This window comes from Gordionus sp. m RMFG-2023, chromosome 3 (genome assembly GCF_954871325.1).
Source record: "Gordionus sp. m RMFG-2023 chromosome 3, tfGorSpeb1-WG-v2, whole genome shotgun sequence".
NCBI classification, from domain to species: domain Eukaryota; kingdom Metazoa; phylum Nematomorpha; class Gordioida; order Chordodea; family Parachordodidae; genus Gordionus; species Gordionus sp. m RMFG-2023.
In genome coordinates this window covers 41,906,385-41,922,391 of record NC_088777.1, presented here as the reverse complement: position 1 = coordinate 41,922,391, position 16,007 = coordinate 41,906,385, and the positions used below count along the sequence as shown (strand labels likewise).

General features: G+C 25.9%; 1 protein-coding gene across 1 annotated transcript; it reads left to right on the top strand.

Moving 5' to 3' along the window:
- Positions 1-6,068: 6,068 nt before the first annotated feature.
- Positions 6,069-9,224, top strand: LOC135925713 (peptidyl-prolyl cis-trans isomerase FKBP4-like). Its single transcript, XM_065461171.1, has 8 exons — positions 6,069-6,316; positions 6,360-6,623; positions 6,667-6,908; positions 6,948-7,031; positions 7,071-7,172; positions 7,212-7,346; positions 7,990-8,178; positions 8,766-9,224. Exons 1-8 carry the CDS (start codon positions 6,121-6,123, stop codon positions 8,904-8,906), a joined length of 1,353 nt encoding a protein of 450 aa, XP_065317243.1. The 5' UTR covers positions 6,069-6,120; the 3' UTR covers positions 8,907-9,224.
- The last annotated feature ends 6,783 nt before the right edge of the window (positions 9,225-16,007 follow it).

Genomic DNA, 16,007 nt, shown 5'->3' with positions numbered 1-16,007 from the left:
TTTATTATTATAATTTTTGGTTGAAGAATTATCTGAAGACGAAGATAAACATATTATTCTATTTTCTTCTTCCATAATTTTAAAATAGACAGATATAAAACGATTCAAATATGGTAGTTCTAATTGTTAGCAAATTACTATATGACGACCAACGTCATATATCAAAAATTATCTTAAAATATCTATATTTTGATTAAATTTTTCATTTAAATCTTAAAACAATATCATTTTAAATTTTAATACTATTTAAATTAACCAATATAAATTTTTTTTTAAAGTATCTGTATCTTTTTGAATACAAAGTTGGTTAAGATACAAATACTTTTAAATAATATGTATCTTAGATAATGGATACAAGATACTTTCCAAAATTTTAAAAAAGATACAAATATCCGTGATACTGCCCAACCCTGCCGGTTAAAAAAAATTGCCCAATTTTGTTTTGGGGCTTGGTTGAAAAAAATGGCTTAATGTGTTTTGGAGGCCGGTTGAAGAAAATGCTCAATATGTGGTATGGAGGGCGGTTGAGGTCTGGAAGTTGAGAACAGAAATGAAAGGGAAGGGCAATGAAGAACCCGGAGATATTTTATTTATCTTTAAGTGTTTTATCTTTTCATGATGAATTTTATACGAGTATATACTTTCTCAGGGGCGTCGCTAGCCTTTAAAATCTCAGGGGGCTCAGCTAAAAAAAATTTATAGGGGGCGAAGCCCCCCGTACTTTCCAATTTGCGGGCCTTCGGTCCGCTTTTACTCGGCCTTCGGCCAGGTTTTATATTAAAATATACTTTTTTAAAATTAACTAACTCTAAATAATTATTCCGAATGTTATTTATTATATTCTACATCAAAATAAACTAGCATATGAATCATTATAATAATACAAGACATTTCTAAAAATAATATTTTTTATTACAAAATCTATTTATTACAGTATAAAATATTTTCGATTGTTGATATAAAAAAATTTTGCGCCTAAAGAATTATAAATGATAAAAAAGGTTAATTAATTCATATATATATGCCTCAATTGATAATGGTTTTTGAAAAATACATAATATAATATAATATTAGCAACTTACATTGACAAAAGGTCATGAAACTAATATAACTCTTAACCCATATTAGAATTTATTCTGTTAGATAAATTGATAAAACAATAACACTAAAAACCTTTAGAAGAAATTATGCAAATATATTGAAGCCTTGAGTTATTTACACGGCAAAAATGCCATATTAGAAATGAAAAATTTTGTAACTTCAAAATAAGAACCAAAGTGATATCATGAAAGCAATTAAGATTTTATATATTATTATCGCAAACTCTAGTTGGTATATTATATCTTAAAATAATAGTAGTTTGTAATAATAATAAAAATATATTCGTATTAATAATTTAACTTAAATCTATATTCCGAAGAAGAAAAAAATAGCTTCCTAAAAACACGTAAAAAAGAGAAGAAGAGATATCTAATTTATTACATCCATTGTAGGATGAATTTAAATATTTGTAAGCAAATTATTACTTATATTTATTATCAAAAGCATTTATTAGTAAAGTTTTAAAATATTAACTGTAATATATTATATAACTGTCAGATATGTCTGTAAAAGTGGCATTTTACTTAATATTTTATAAAAAATTATATATAATAGAGGATTATAAACTATATGTATACTTACTTTTTATAAATAAATCTCTTATAATTTGGACCTTGAAAATAATTTTAGGAAGAGACATGATAATTAAATTTAAAAATCAATAATATAGTTGATTAGTGATTTTGAACTCGGCTAAAATATTAAATTATTAATTTTCAATTAATAAATGATTATATTTATTTAATTAGGGTTATATATTAATTTAAATAATAAAAGTCAATTAAGCTTCAACTGTTAATGCTAAATTAATATTTAGTGAGTGATATTGTTTTTTTAACATAGAATTTGATTGCAAGCTGACATAGTATAATTTGTATGTAATAATCTAATCTAATAATTAAAATAGTTTTCATTTAATAAAAATTAAGATAGTCTTATTAATTTTTTAATATCGAATTATAAAAGAAATTATTCAGAGGGCAATTAAAAACATTTATTTTTAGCTCAAGGGGATATTAAGGAACCATAAAAAAATAATTTTTTGCTTCAAGGGGCTATTCAAACTTTTCAGGGGGTCGAGCCCCTGCGCCCCCCCTAGCGACGCCACTGCTTTCTTAAATTAAATTGTATATTCTCCAATATGTATTGTCTCTCAACTTTGGGCTAAACAAATATAAAAAATATCCTGTCCGGATTATTGAAGTTAATTTTTATTTAAATACATATTTTCGTAAAGTAATTGAGTCATATAGTATTCGAGAATTATACCTAGTGTTACGTAATCGGCTAAAAACTACGCCTAAGCCTAATAAGACTTAACCTTTTTTAAATAAAACTTCAGTGAATATGTACCTAGAAAAGTGACAATTGTCATAATCGTTATTTTAAAAGTTTTTTAAATTTTTTTGACGAAAATAGGTAAAAATAAGTATTGATAACATGTTTAAATAAAAATTCAGTGAAGATGTACTATAAGAAAAATGACAATTGTCATAATAGATATTTTTAAAGTTTTTTGAATTTTTTGGACAAAAATAGGTTAAAATAAGTATTTATAACATGTTTAAATAAAAATTTAGTAAAAATGTACCACAGAAAAGTGAAAATTGTCATAATCGTTATTTTTAAAGTTTTTTGTTTGACGAAAATTAGTTAAAATAATTATTGATAACATATTTAAATAAAAATTCAGTGAAGATGTACCATAGAAAAGTGAAAATAGCCATAATCGTAATTTTAAAGTTTTTTAGATATTTTTGACGAAAATAGGTTAAGATAATTATTGATAACTTGTTTAAATAAAATTTAGTGAAGATGTACCATAGATTGACAATTGTCATAATCGTTATTTTAAAGTATTTTAATTTTTTTTTGACAAAAATAGGTTAAAATAAGTATTGATAACATGTTTGAATAAAACTTCAGTGAATATGTACCATAGAAAAGTGACAATTATCATATTCATTATTTTTAATACGCAACACTATATATATCTTATTTCATAAAATGTTATATCGCTGATATTTTTTAAGGAATGTGTTTTTTTTAGAAATTTATTAGAATCAAAGACGCGAGTAAGGAGATAAAATTAAATTATATATTCAAAACCTGTATAGAAATATTTTTTTGTAAATGTAATGGGGGAAGGTAGGTAAACTTTTAAAGGTTTGTACGTCATGAAAACATGAGGAAGTAATATTATAATTTTTTGTAAAAAGGAAAAAATAATATTGAGATATATAAAATGGTCTAAGGTAAGCGTAATTGATATATATATATATATATTACTTTTTTTTGTTAAATTTGAATAGAAATAAAAGTAATAAGAGAATAAAAATTAGATTCGATTTTTGAAAAAAAGAAAAAAATAATATATATATATATATTGTAATAGTATATTTTTTTTTTAGTAATTGAGAAAAAATGTGATTTATGATAGAGGAGTGTTGAAATTGGAAAGGGAATAGTTGTTTTATAATTAAATTTTGATAAACCAAAGTTGTACATGAAAAGTAGAAATTATTATGAGAAGTATTAAAAATATTTTTTAAATTAATTTTTCTGTGGTGCCCTTGATTATTGAGTTTTTTTTTAAAAAAATGAGGAGTATTTTTACGTTGTAATATAATACTTAAATTTCTTAATATAATGATGTGGTAAAGATAAGGTTCATTTTTTATAGGATAAGATAAGGGAGATTTGGGGTATTATGTCAGGGTTTTAGGTATTTTTATGGACGAAGAATCTCATTGTATGGTCATGGTAAAATACAAACTACCCCGTTCTGTTGACTTATCGAAAGAAGTAAAAGGATCGTGGAAATATTGCTACGATCAAGTAGTCCACTTAAAACAACTACTATGGTAAAACGTATGGAAGGGAGTAATGCAACGTTCAAAAGCAGGGACAATTCGGTTATCTATAAGGGGGAGAGATGTCATAATTAGTGTTTTTTTATTGTTAGATTGGTATATATTTTGTTTGTTTGTAAATTCATTGTATTTTTATAATGCGCAATAATCTGGTTTGTTAACACAGGCGTATTGATTTGACTTTAGATTGTGAGATTCAGGATGAGTGATATTATTTTTATTTTCTAGAATTATGTATTTATTGAATTATAAAGTATAAAAGAAGCCATGTTAGGCAAAAATTAACCAATATTTTTTTCCTTTCCTTTAATTTGGATTTAATAAAGTTATTCTTTTTGCTATCGGATTGATTTTCTATGGCAAGCCAGCCATGTTAGGTAAAAATTAATTTTTCTTTCCTTTAATTTGGATTTAATAAAGTTAACAGTATCGGATTTATTTTCAGCTGTATAACTTATTATTAACATTTACTTTGAATTTTGATGGAATATTAATTAGATAACATCTGAAAATTTAACAACGAGAATTCAAAATGAAGGAATAGTGGTTGATATGAATTAAAAACTTGGCTTAAATAATTTATATTAAAAAATAAATAATAGTAATTTTATAATGTTTTTCTTTTTTTATATTTTTTAAGGAAAAATAATGAGTAACGTGTTGTTTTACAGTTACTCAAAAAAAAGAGACGCGTTACCGTTACTTGTTATCTAGAAGAAGGCAGCGTCTACATTACCGGGGGAGGGGGGGGGGTAGGAACAGTTTGCATTTAATTTTTCTTAAAGGGGGTAGGAGGCAGAGGCGTATCTAATAGGATAGGATAATTTTTTTTTTGGGGGGGGGGGGATTATATTTTAAATTTTGGAGATAAAATAGGACAAAATATACAACTGCAAAAATTATTATTATTATTATAGATCTATTAAATGATATTGCAAAATAGACATTATTTTCCCAAATAAAACGTTTTGCTATTCTTTTAAATGTAATTTAAAAGGGTTAGACGTTCTCAGCAAACTTATAGTGCTATAATAATGCATTCATTTTAAATGAGTGGGTTTTGATTCATGATCTAAAAAATAACTCCTTTATATTCACAATATTTTGATAGTTGGTAATGAGAGATATAATAAATGAAATTATTCTTTTTAAACTTTGAAAGGAGTACCATTATAATTAAAAAGTTGTAAGTAATAATGGAAAAACATCGGCGCCGAAGGAGGTGGAAATTTTTCAGGGTGGTAAGCATAGGTTTTTGAGGGGAGTTTGCACCAAGTGAAAATCTTGTCATATAGGCGCTGGAACAAGGTAAAGAATGGAGTTCCTTTTTTCAAAAAAGCTAACGAAGTTGATAACAATGTTACTATTTTGACTTTACTTAACAGCACTAATAAAAATACATTAGGTGAGGTCAATAAATAAAAAATTTTAGCACAAGAAAAAAAAATAATTTTATTAAGATAATAATAATAATAAAATAAGATAAATAAAATATAGTAATTAGATTAAATCATGAATATTGCTTTTTTTAAAAAAGTTTGTAATGTTTTTTATTTATTAAATATTAAAAATTATAAGCATAAAACTATATGAAAATAATATGCAAAAAACCCGTAATCAATTTAAACAAGACAAATAAAATAATTTATAAACATGGAGGGGGAGGGGTGGATAAATACTTGCCATCATTGAGATCCAGGGAAACTAAAACAGTTGCCATGTAACACGGCGATTTGAGAGTTGATTCTAACATTTAAAAGACGATCAAATATCCCCATTAATTGGAGAAATTTTTTTTGCCTTAAAAATTTAAAAATAATTATAACCTAGGTGATCTAAGGGCTCATTAGTGGAAATAACTTTTGGGATAAAGTTAAAATATGGGAAGTCGAGGTACTTTCTAATTAATGACTTTTCGGCTGTTATGATCGGATCAATGTTTGGGTTAGAGGAAAGATGGGAGACACAAGTGAAAGATTTAAATTTATATTTGTGAGTTTATTTCTTAAACATTATTATTAAATTATATAGATGCATTCTTCTTTTTCTTTTATTATAATATTTTAAATGAATGCCTAAATGTCGATCATATTTTTTATAACTTCACAAAATTTTATTCTCGAAATTTCTTTTTATTGATTTTAAAATGTCAAATCCTATTTTAGATATTTCTGAAAATAAAGATAACGGAGTAACTAAACTAATTATAAAGGAAGGCTCTGAAGATGGACCTGCCGAAGGAGACAAAGTTTTTGTTCATTATGTAGGTACTCTTTTAGATGGAAAACAATTTGATTCTAGTAGGGAACGCGGAACACCATTTGAGTTCACTCTAGGAAAAGGTTAATAACTATACTTTGGTACATTAATAATATTTACTAATAGGTGAGGTGATTAAAGGGTGGGATATCGCAGTAAAAACGATGAAAAAAGGCGAGTTAGCTTTAATAACATGCAAATCAGATTATGCTTATGGTAAGGCTGGAAGTCCGCCATCAATACCAGCAGATGCTACATTACAGTTTGAAATTGAATTACTAGATTTTAAGCCTGAAGATATATCTCCCAATAAAGATGGCGGTATTCTAAAATCAGTTTTAGAAAAAGGAGAAGGCTATAATACACCAAATGAAGGAGCACTTGTTAAAAGTTATTTCAACATAAATTAAAATTTAATTTTATTATTATTTAGTTCACATCAAGGGTAGATGTCAAGACACAATATTTCAAGATGAAGATTTAGAAATCACTTTAGATGATAGTGGGATGGTAGTTGAAGGGATAGAATATGCTTTAAAAAAAATGAAAAAGGGTGAAAAATCACGCCTGACAATTTCCTCAATATATGCATATGGCAAGGCTGGTTACCCCAAATATAACATTCCTTCAAATTCAAAATTAATTTATGAAATTATTTTGAATGATTTTGAAAAAGTAACAAAAAAATATAAAAAGTCAGTATATCTTTTTTAGGCCAAGGAGAGCTGGGAAATGGATTTGTCTGAAAAACTTGAACAATCATCATTTTTAAAAGATAAGGGGGGAAAATTTTTCAAAGTAAAGTTATAAACCTTTTAAAATTAATCAATTTATTAGGATGGAAAATATAAAAAAGCACTGTCATGCTATAAAAAAATCAATGATTATTTGCAATATGAACCAGATGCAAAAGATGAACAGCTAGAAAAATTAAATAAAGTATTTTTTTAAATGAATTATTTAAGATAATTTTTATAGTTGAAAGAAGCTGCAAATAATAATCTTGCAATGTGCTATCTGAAGTTAGGGGATCATAACAAATGCATTGAATTTTGTGATAAGGTATTGGAAACAGACCCAAAATCAGAAAAGGCTTATTTTAGAAAAGGAATGGTATTATTTAATTTTGATTCATATTAACCAGATATAATGTATATCTAGATACTCAAAAATGAATAATACATATCAAATGCAAATTTATTATTTATTTTATTTATTTTTGAATAGGACTATTTAATAGTTTTGTAAAAAAGCCCAATTCAGGTCAATTTTAAAAAGTAGCCCGATTAAAATTATAGACCAAAATGACATTATGTAAGCCTAAAGATTTTGCTCATAGCTGATAGAAATGCTTGGATATTTGCAAAATCTTGATAGTTACATAATAATATTTTCAGTTTAATTGGGCAATTTGAAAAACTGACCCAAATAACAACACTACTATTTAGACTTAAAACTTTTAAAAATTCAGAACAAAATCTATTATAATTTTTTTTAGTAGAAAATAAGGCATTTAAAAAAAGAAAAAACAATTTTATTGCTTTTAACATCAGTTGATGATATTATTGCTAGGGTTAAATTACATTTTTTTCAAATGGCTATTTAAATTTTTTTAAGCTTACATAAAAATATTGTAAATTTTTTTATACATACAAATTGTTTTTAACAAACTGTTTTAAAATTATTTCAAACTATATTTATGCTTTAATATAAACTAACCATCATGATATCACTATATTATTTTATAATATATTAGTCCCACACAGTTTTAACCAATTACGATGATGCCATCTCCTGTTTTCAGAAAGTACTTGAGATTGACCCCAATAACAAAGCTGCCCAAAATCAAATTGCCATTTCAAAACAGCAAAAAAAGTTACAATTACAAAAAGAAAAACAATTGTATGCAAAGATCTTTGACAAAATGGCCCAAATGCCTCCTATAGTAAGCTTGAACATTTTTTATTATTATAGCACATAAGGTCTAAAGAGTTCCCACATTCTCAGTTGAAATCCATATATTTTTATTTAAACTCAAATCTCAACAAAAATGCTAAATTATTTTATTAGGAATTACATCACCATTTAAAATAATTTTTTTAAATATACAATTATTTTTATAATGTTATTTTTATTTCTAAATAATAAAAACCCAAAATTTTTCATTTTCAAGTAGGGTACTAATTAGATATTCAAAAAAATAAATTATACCAATCAGGCTAAAAATAAATTAGATGCATGGCTCTAGATTTAATGCCATTTTCAAAATAGGTGTGCAAATTTAACTTTCATTATCACTCAATTTAGTCAATTTTTAAAAACATGTTTTTCAATTTTGACCAAAATATATTACGCAAGCCTGGAGATTTTGCTCATAGATAGCTGGAGTTTGGACATCTATTAGCCAAATTTACAGACTTTGGGTAATATTATTTGGGCTAAGAATCTTTTTATGGACTGTTAATCAAAAAGAAGACTATACCTATCCTTAACAATTTTTAAAGTTAATTTTCTTTCATTTTATTTAATTAGGAATCTAATCGAAATGCTTTCCCTAAATCAGGGGAAACTTTTGAAGATTTTGGAGATGAGGGTATGATGGAAAGCGAAGAAGAGAACAATCCCACGACAGAAGAAAGTAATGAAATTCAAAAGGAACCTATTGTCACATGAAAGATTTTTAAAAAAATATGTAATTTTTTTACAATTTTTTTTTGTGAAAATTATATAAACATCTTGTTTGATGTAATATTTTTTGTATCCATTTAAAATTAGAATTTTTTTTATAAACTAGTATAAATTTGATTATTGTTGCTTTTTTAAGCTAATAATTGATACCCATTTGATAATCTTGCCATTTATATGTATAATTAAAAATTTTATTTTAAGCAAAATTTTGTATAACATTCAAACAAAATTGGTAAATTTCAAACGATATCAATCTAAAAAGAATGAAATACTCAGAAAAATAACATTTTTTAGTTAATAATACTTTTGTCAATTAATCTCTTTATGTGCTTGTCCGATTTTGCATCTTTCACGTAGTTTTTAAAACGGTCAATTATAATTTTAAAAGATTGGAAGTCACAATTTTCATCCATTTATTAATTTTTTAAAATAACAATTTATCTAGCATGGAACGCTCAATTTGAACGTATATGGCTAATTCAATATTTTAGTCAGAAAAATATTGCCTAATTCTCGAAATTTTGCTAATGGTCTCCAAATCTTTGTGCCACTATGGGCAAAATCTTTATGCTTGTATAATATTTTCCTGGATAAAATATTGAGTTAACTGTATTTAAAAATCGGCTCAAATCGAGCCGTTATTTTATGTTTCAGGAAACTGTTAAAATTAGTAAAAGAAAAAATAAATAAAATAAAAATGGTGATGAGAAGAAATTTTCCAATTTTACATGAACAAATAAGTAATAAAAATAAAATCACTGGAAAATACCTTCAATTTTTTTACATAAATACTTGGTTACATCGATGTATAAAACTAATACTTTCTCTTAGATTTACTGAATTTAAAATTAAAGATTAACTTATACAGTTTCAATTGAATTGATACCCCTTTTAATGTAACCACAATGCAAAAGAAGTAACACATCACTGATCTACAAAGAATATAGGACTTCAACCAATCAAAAAATCGAATAAAATTAAATTTTATAATAAGTTTCTCTCAAACGAAAACTTATTAATGACAAAATTTAGTCTACCATAGGAAAGGTCCATTAACCTGAATATAAAGAGGTTACATTTTATTCTTTAAAATCAGATTAATATTATATACAACTCAATTTACTAGAAATAGTTAAGCTTTTTAAAATATATTTAAAAACTTCAACAAACGTAGAAAAACATTTATTTACCTAATCAAAAAAAACCAATCAAATTTATTATACACTCATAAAACATTTGCCTATTCATAATACTCATATTGGGAAGATTGATCACCTCTACTATCAATATTCGTATTGGAGAACTGAGGCAGCAATGAAAGAACCTGATTAAATTTAGATTTTACTTGCGGAGAAGATGGCTTGCTCAATTTAGCACTACCAGAGGGAATTTCATATTCATAGGAGTATGTATAACTTGATGTATCCTCATTGTCGGCTTTATTTTCCCCAGTTTCATTTCCTTGATCCTCGTTTTCATTTCCATTACTTGAATATTCTTCTACATAAGTGTACTCATGCTCCGAAACTTCATCTGTAGGTAAAATTTCTTGTATTTTACCAGGTAACATAAACCTGACCTTTTTATCGCCTTCATCTCTTATACGCTTGATTGGGGTTGCGATATTTTTGTCAACGAAAGGCTGGGTAATTTGAGGCTTTTTTATCTGAGAATCATAGTCATAGCCATAATATTCGAGGTAATCCTTGTCAGGAGGATATTTTTCCTGCGAAGTTGACGATTTACAAACTCCCAGAGCCAATGGACTCGGTTCACCACTTTCTAAGGAGGTCGATGGTTTAAGATTCGTATTCTTATATGCAGTCTCTACAGTTTTTTGAGCAGAAGGAATGACAGTTTTCTTACGAATCGGGGAGGGCACTTTAGGAATAATTTCTTTGGTATCATCTTGTAATGTATTTAAAATTTGAGGGCTCAATAATGGTTCAATAAAAAGAGGCTTGATTTTTTTAGGTAGAAATATTACCGGTAATTTTTCCTCAACTTTAATAGGAGAACTGGTGGTATCCGAAAGAATTTGAAAATCATCTTTATTTATGCGATAATTGTCTAACATAAATTTGTGTCTTCGAGTTTCTGAATTAAGTTGATCTGATTTAACCACCACTTTTTGTTTCGGGAAAAGTTTTTGAGAAAGCCTTCTTAAATGTTTAATTTTAGGTTTGAGATGAGGTGAAAATGCAGTTTGATCTTTACCAATATATTCGTAATCCTGAATCATATTTTGAAAGTTAGATGTTCCATCCTTATTTTTTTTTCCATTTTTATTGTATCTTTTAATAACTATGTCATCAAAACCCAGTTGATCGGTGTCCATGTATGGATCGACTTTTATGCAGTGAAAAACTTTGGCTAATACTAACCTCAACTCGTAATCGTATCCAAAATATTTTGCCAAATAATAAAAGCCTAACGCAGAAACCACTACCAATAGTAAAATAGCTAATATTAGAAATGGGTAAAATAAGAGATGAAATTCATTCAACATTGCATAATTTCGATTGCAATCATTACGAAACTTTAAATCATGCCATATGCAACAATCCTTTTCAAAAATAAATTTTTTTGATAACGTGAAATTAATTGTTAATAAATGGATAATTAATCACCTACTCTTGTGAAATCTACAAATCTGCCGTGGATATTTATATAAATTGTTAAGGTTTATATTTTTTGGTACAATTTTTGGACCATTTTGTTTTTATCAATATTTTGAAAAATCGAAACTGGAAAATATTATTTTTAAAGTTGATGATTTGAAGAAAAAAAATGACAATATATATTTTTTAAATGATTGATTTACCTAAAATCAAAATTAATACTCACATTATATATAAATTGTTCCTTGTTGCAAAAATTTCTTAAAATAATTTTTTTAAATTAATAATTCCACCTTCTGGAAAATGAGGTTTTTTTGAAAAATCTGAAGAGGAATTTTTTAACATTTAGCCGTTTAAACCAATTTTTAGCCGACTAAACCAAGTTTAAGACTAAAGAAAACTATCACTTTGGCCTCGGGGTTTTTCTTAAAAAGATAGCTCAAATTTGAAAGAAACTAATATAAATGAAAAAGCCTTAATGTTAACGGATTTTCTTCGACAGGCAACTAAAGATTGAGCCAACATTTAGCCATTATCTAAATATAATAATTCGAACAAAAAATGTCTATGGATTTTTAAAAATGCTTTTAGAATTGACTGTAATATAAAATTAACACTTTGATCATTAACAGACTTGCACAGAAAAGTATAGGAACAATAACGTTTACTGAAACTTAATATCTTTAATTGTGTAGAATCTAAATTCATTTATGAAAAAGAAAACATTTATTACTATAGTGGTTGAAATTCCGATATTAAATAAAATTTAAAACTTTTCAAACGAGTCAATAATTTATATACCATAATATTTTGTTTTTTAAAATAAATCAGATTAGAGTAGATAGAGAATTATATTAAATGGGAATAAATTTCCTGTTATGATTCCATAATGCAAAAAATAGAAGAGATTTGGTTAATAGAAAAATCAGATTTATCGTATATTAATTAATTTTCTCAAAAGTTATTGTTATATTTCATTCCCGCTACATCCTTTATCGTTATTTTAAATCTCATATAGGGAAGACCGGGGTTGCAAATGTTTTTCTTTTTTTTTGAAATAAAATTTTATTTATTTTAAGATTAAGCTAATTGTATTATTATTAAACTAAAAAATAAAATAAAACTGGAATTTTCTCCCTTTTATACTGGGGGAGGGGTGCTATTTATGACTGAAAGTCGTGCTTTTTACTATTTACCAACGGCCCCGAGTAATATGGAAAGCCACCCGAGTTAAAATGACAAATATCAAATATAAACCTCAAAACTTTATTGTTGCAATTAACACATAATTAGAACACATTATCTAAAAATAATTTAGTCTTCACAATAAAGGCACACCATAAAACATCATTTTGGCACGAGTTTATAATTGTGTTTAATTAAAACTAAAACCAAGTATATAGGAATTGTTTACTAATAAAATTTAGCGAAAAATCATTTCCGACGATAAATCCCCATTTTTATAAAATATAATATGCCACTTCCATATTCAGAATATGAACGATCTTGTTTATAAGATAAATATTCATAAAAATAATTCCTAAAAATTATAATAGGCTATAAAAATTTATTAAACTTTAAAAAAGACACGCGTTACTCGTTACAATTAAAAAATAACACGTTACCATTACTAGTTACCTTGTAAAAAGGAACATATATTCAGGAAAAATAACGCGTTATTTGTTACTTAAAAAATACGAAATTTCATATATGAATTTTCTTTTTATGGGCGTCACTAGCTTTTTACAAAAGCGGGTGTTTAAATAAATGTGTATAATATTTTTCAATTAATGGGGGGGGGGTATGCTCTCATTTCCCTCTTTTACCGTTTTCGGCTCACTTTTGTCCGTCCTATGGCCATGTTTTTGTGCCCATAGATTTATATCTTATATTATAATTAATTGTAATATACATGTAATCACTAATAAAAATAGTATCTAACATAAATATGGGATCTAATTCAAATTCATTATTTAAAACCAAAATTATTTATTTTGAGTAACTCCAATCTAAAAGTTTTCTTCTTTTAGATTCTTTTTCAAAAAAATTCGAAATATTTTAAAATTTCAGAAGTATAAAAATTTTAATGGAATCGTTTTTCTAGAATTATATTTTGGACCTATTTTTATTTTTTTATTAAAAAAAGCTTATATTTTTCTATATGGTTTCAAAAGTTTGCTAATGATATTTTTTGATATTTTGGACATAGCCTCAAAAAAGGATAAAAAATATTTTCAAGTTTCTTTGGTTTTACAATTTAAAAAATTGAATTTAAACAATTTTAACATTCTATATAGTGTTGTAAACATTACTTGCGTTACTCGTTACGTTTGAAAAAATGACCGCGTTACCATTACTGGTTACCTTGTGAAAAATGGACTTACTCGCTATTCAAAAAAATAATGCGCTATTCGTTACTTAAAATTTATTTCCCCATGGATAATAAAAATAAAATTATATAAAAAAAGATTTTATGTAATTTATTTCGATTTAATAATAATTCATTTTTACAATTTTTATCAGTTAAACAGGAGCGCTTTGCTTATCACAGCTTTCGCTGTGCTAAACACAAACTGGAGCAGAGGAGGGTGAGGGGATTGTATTATATTTATTATATAAAATTTTAATAGTGGGAAATTATTAAAAATGGTCGTTATTTTTGAAAAATACGTATCAGATCATCTTCAAGATATTTCATTCAGATCCTCGTCAATTTTTTTTTTACATCTATAATAGATTTTTATCTGGTATGTGCGTTGTTATTTAAAGGAAGCAAAATATAATACCTTATAAATAATAATATAAAATTTATTTTTTTTACCTTTATATGTTATTTAGATTTGATTTGTGGAGATCCAGGCTAAAAAATTTGAAATATGGTACAATTTAGACTTACAAAGTATAGACTTAATTTTATTTATTGATGTAAAATATGTTTCGCACTAGGGTCAGGGCAGAGTTACAATTATTTATATGAAGAAATTAGTACTATTGACATATATTCTTCATAAAATAGAGATATAACTTAACTTACCTTGATTGATTCAATATTAATTAGATTAATAATCTTGACTGCATAAAATTTAACAACAAAAATGTATAATAAAATAAATATGAAGAACTTTTGTGGTTGATCTGAATTAAAAACTTAATCAATTTTTTTATTTAGGGGCTTCGATTTTCTTGCTAAGGCTAAGCCTTAACCTATTTTTTATGGCTAAGGCTAAGTCTAAGCCGATCTTAGCCTTAGCAGATTTTTGGCTAAGCCTGAGCCGATTTATTTTGGTTAAGAAAGTTTTAAGATATCTACTATGACAATTGTCACCCTTTTAAATTATATTATTATTGAATTTCTACTTAAACAGATTTAAAATAATTATTATTACATATTTTTTATTAAAAAAACATTGGAAAAGTTTTATAATGAATACGAAAATTGTATAGAATTTCCACTAAAACAGATTTAATATTTTTACCTAATTTCATTAAAAAAGAAAAGTTTTAAAATGGTAAATATGACAATTGTCACCTTTCTGAATAAAATTATTATAATTCACAGTAAAGCATAACGTTAGTAAATCAAAATCAGCTTAAGCTCAACCTTAGCTAATCAAAATTAGAGTAAGCTCAGTCTTGGCAATGATAAATCGGCACAGCTTCGCCAGAAAAAAATCGGCTCAGGCTTAACTGCCAAAATAAATCGGCTAGGCCAAGCCGATTATCCAATTATACTTGTTACCTATTGAAAAAGTAATAAATGGGGTTCCTTTCCCTCAAAAAAATAACACCTTTAGTAACGACATTTTATATTTTAGGTTTATTTCAGTTTGATGTTTAGGATCTTCTAACAAAATGATAAGAATTATAAATAGATTATATTCAATTTTTTATATTATATATTGATTTTTTACCATTTTTCAGTTAAGGCATGGAAGGAAATTATAACGATAAGATGATCTTATGCCAAAAGGAAAATAATATTTATTTAAAATAAGTCCTTAAATTTCGTAAAGAAGCTATTTAAATATATGCATTTGCTTAAATATGCGCTAAGCTAATTATTTAAAAATTGAGGGCTTAGTTTTAAAAAATAGCATGCAAATCCATTTTTCATGTAACTATCGACGCCCCTGCAATGACGCTATAATTTCTTTTATAAAACATGAAACCTTATTTTTTTAAAAATATATATTAGCATTTTATTGTAAAATTATTGATGTAGTTTTGATTTATCATATGAGGGGATAAAATTAATTTTTTTTTTCAATTCAGTAAACAGTTAATTTAGACATATATAGAAATATAGCTGCCTAAGGTGGAAAATTTTTAGGGAGGGGATTGATTTTTGAAGGGGATTTGCATCAAGTGAATTAGTGTTGTTAATCGGCTAAGTAGAGTCGACTTAGCCTAAATTCTAGTCAATTTTTAAGTCCCAAAACTTATTTCAAATTGAGCGGCTCAATGA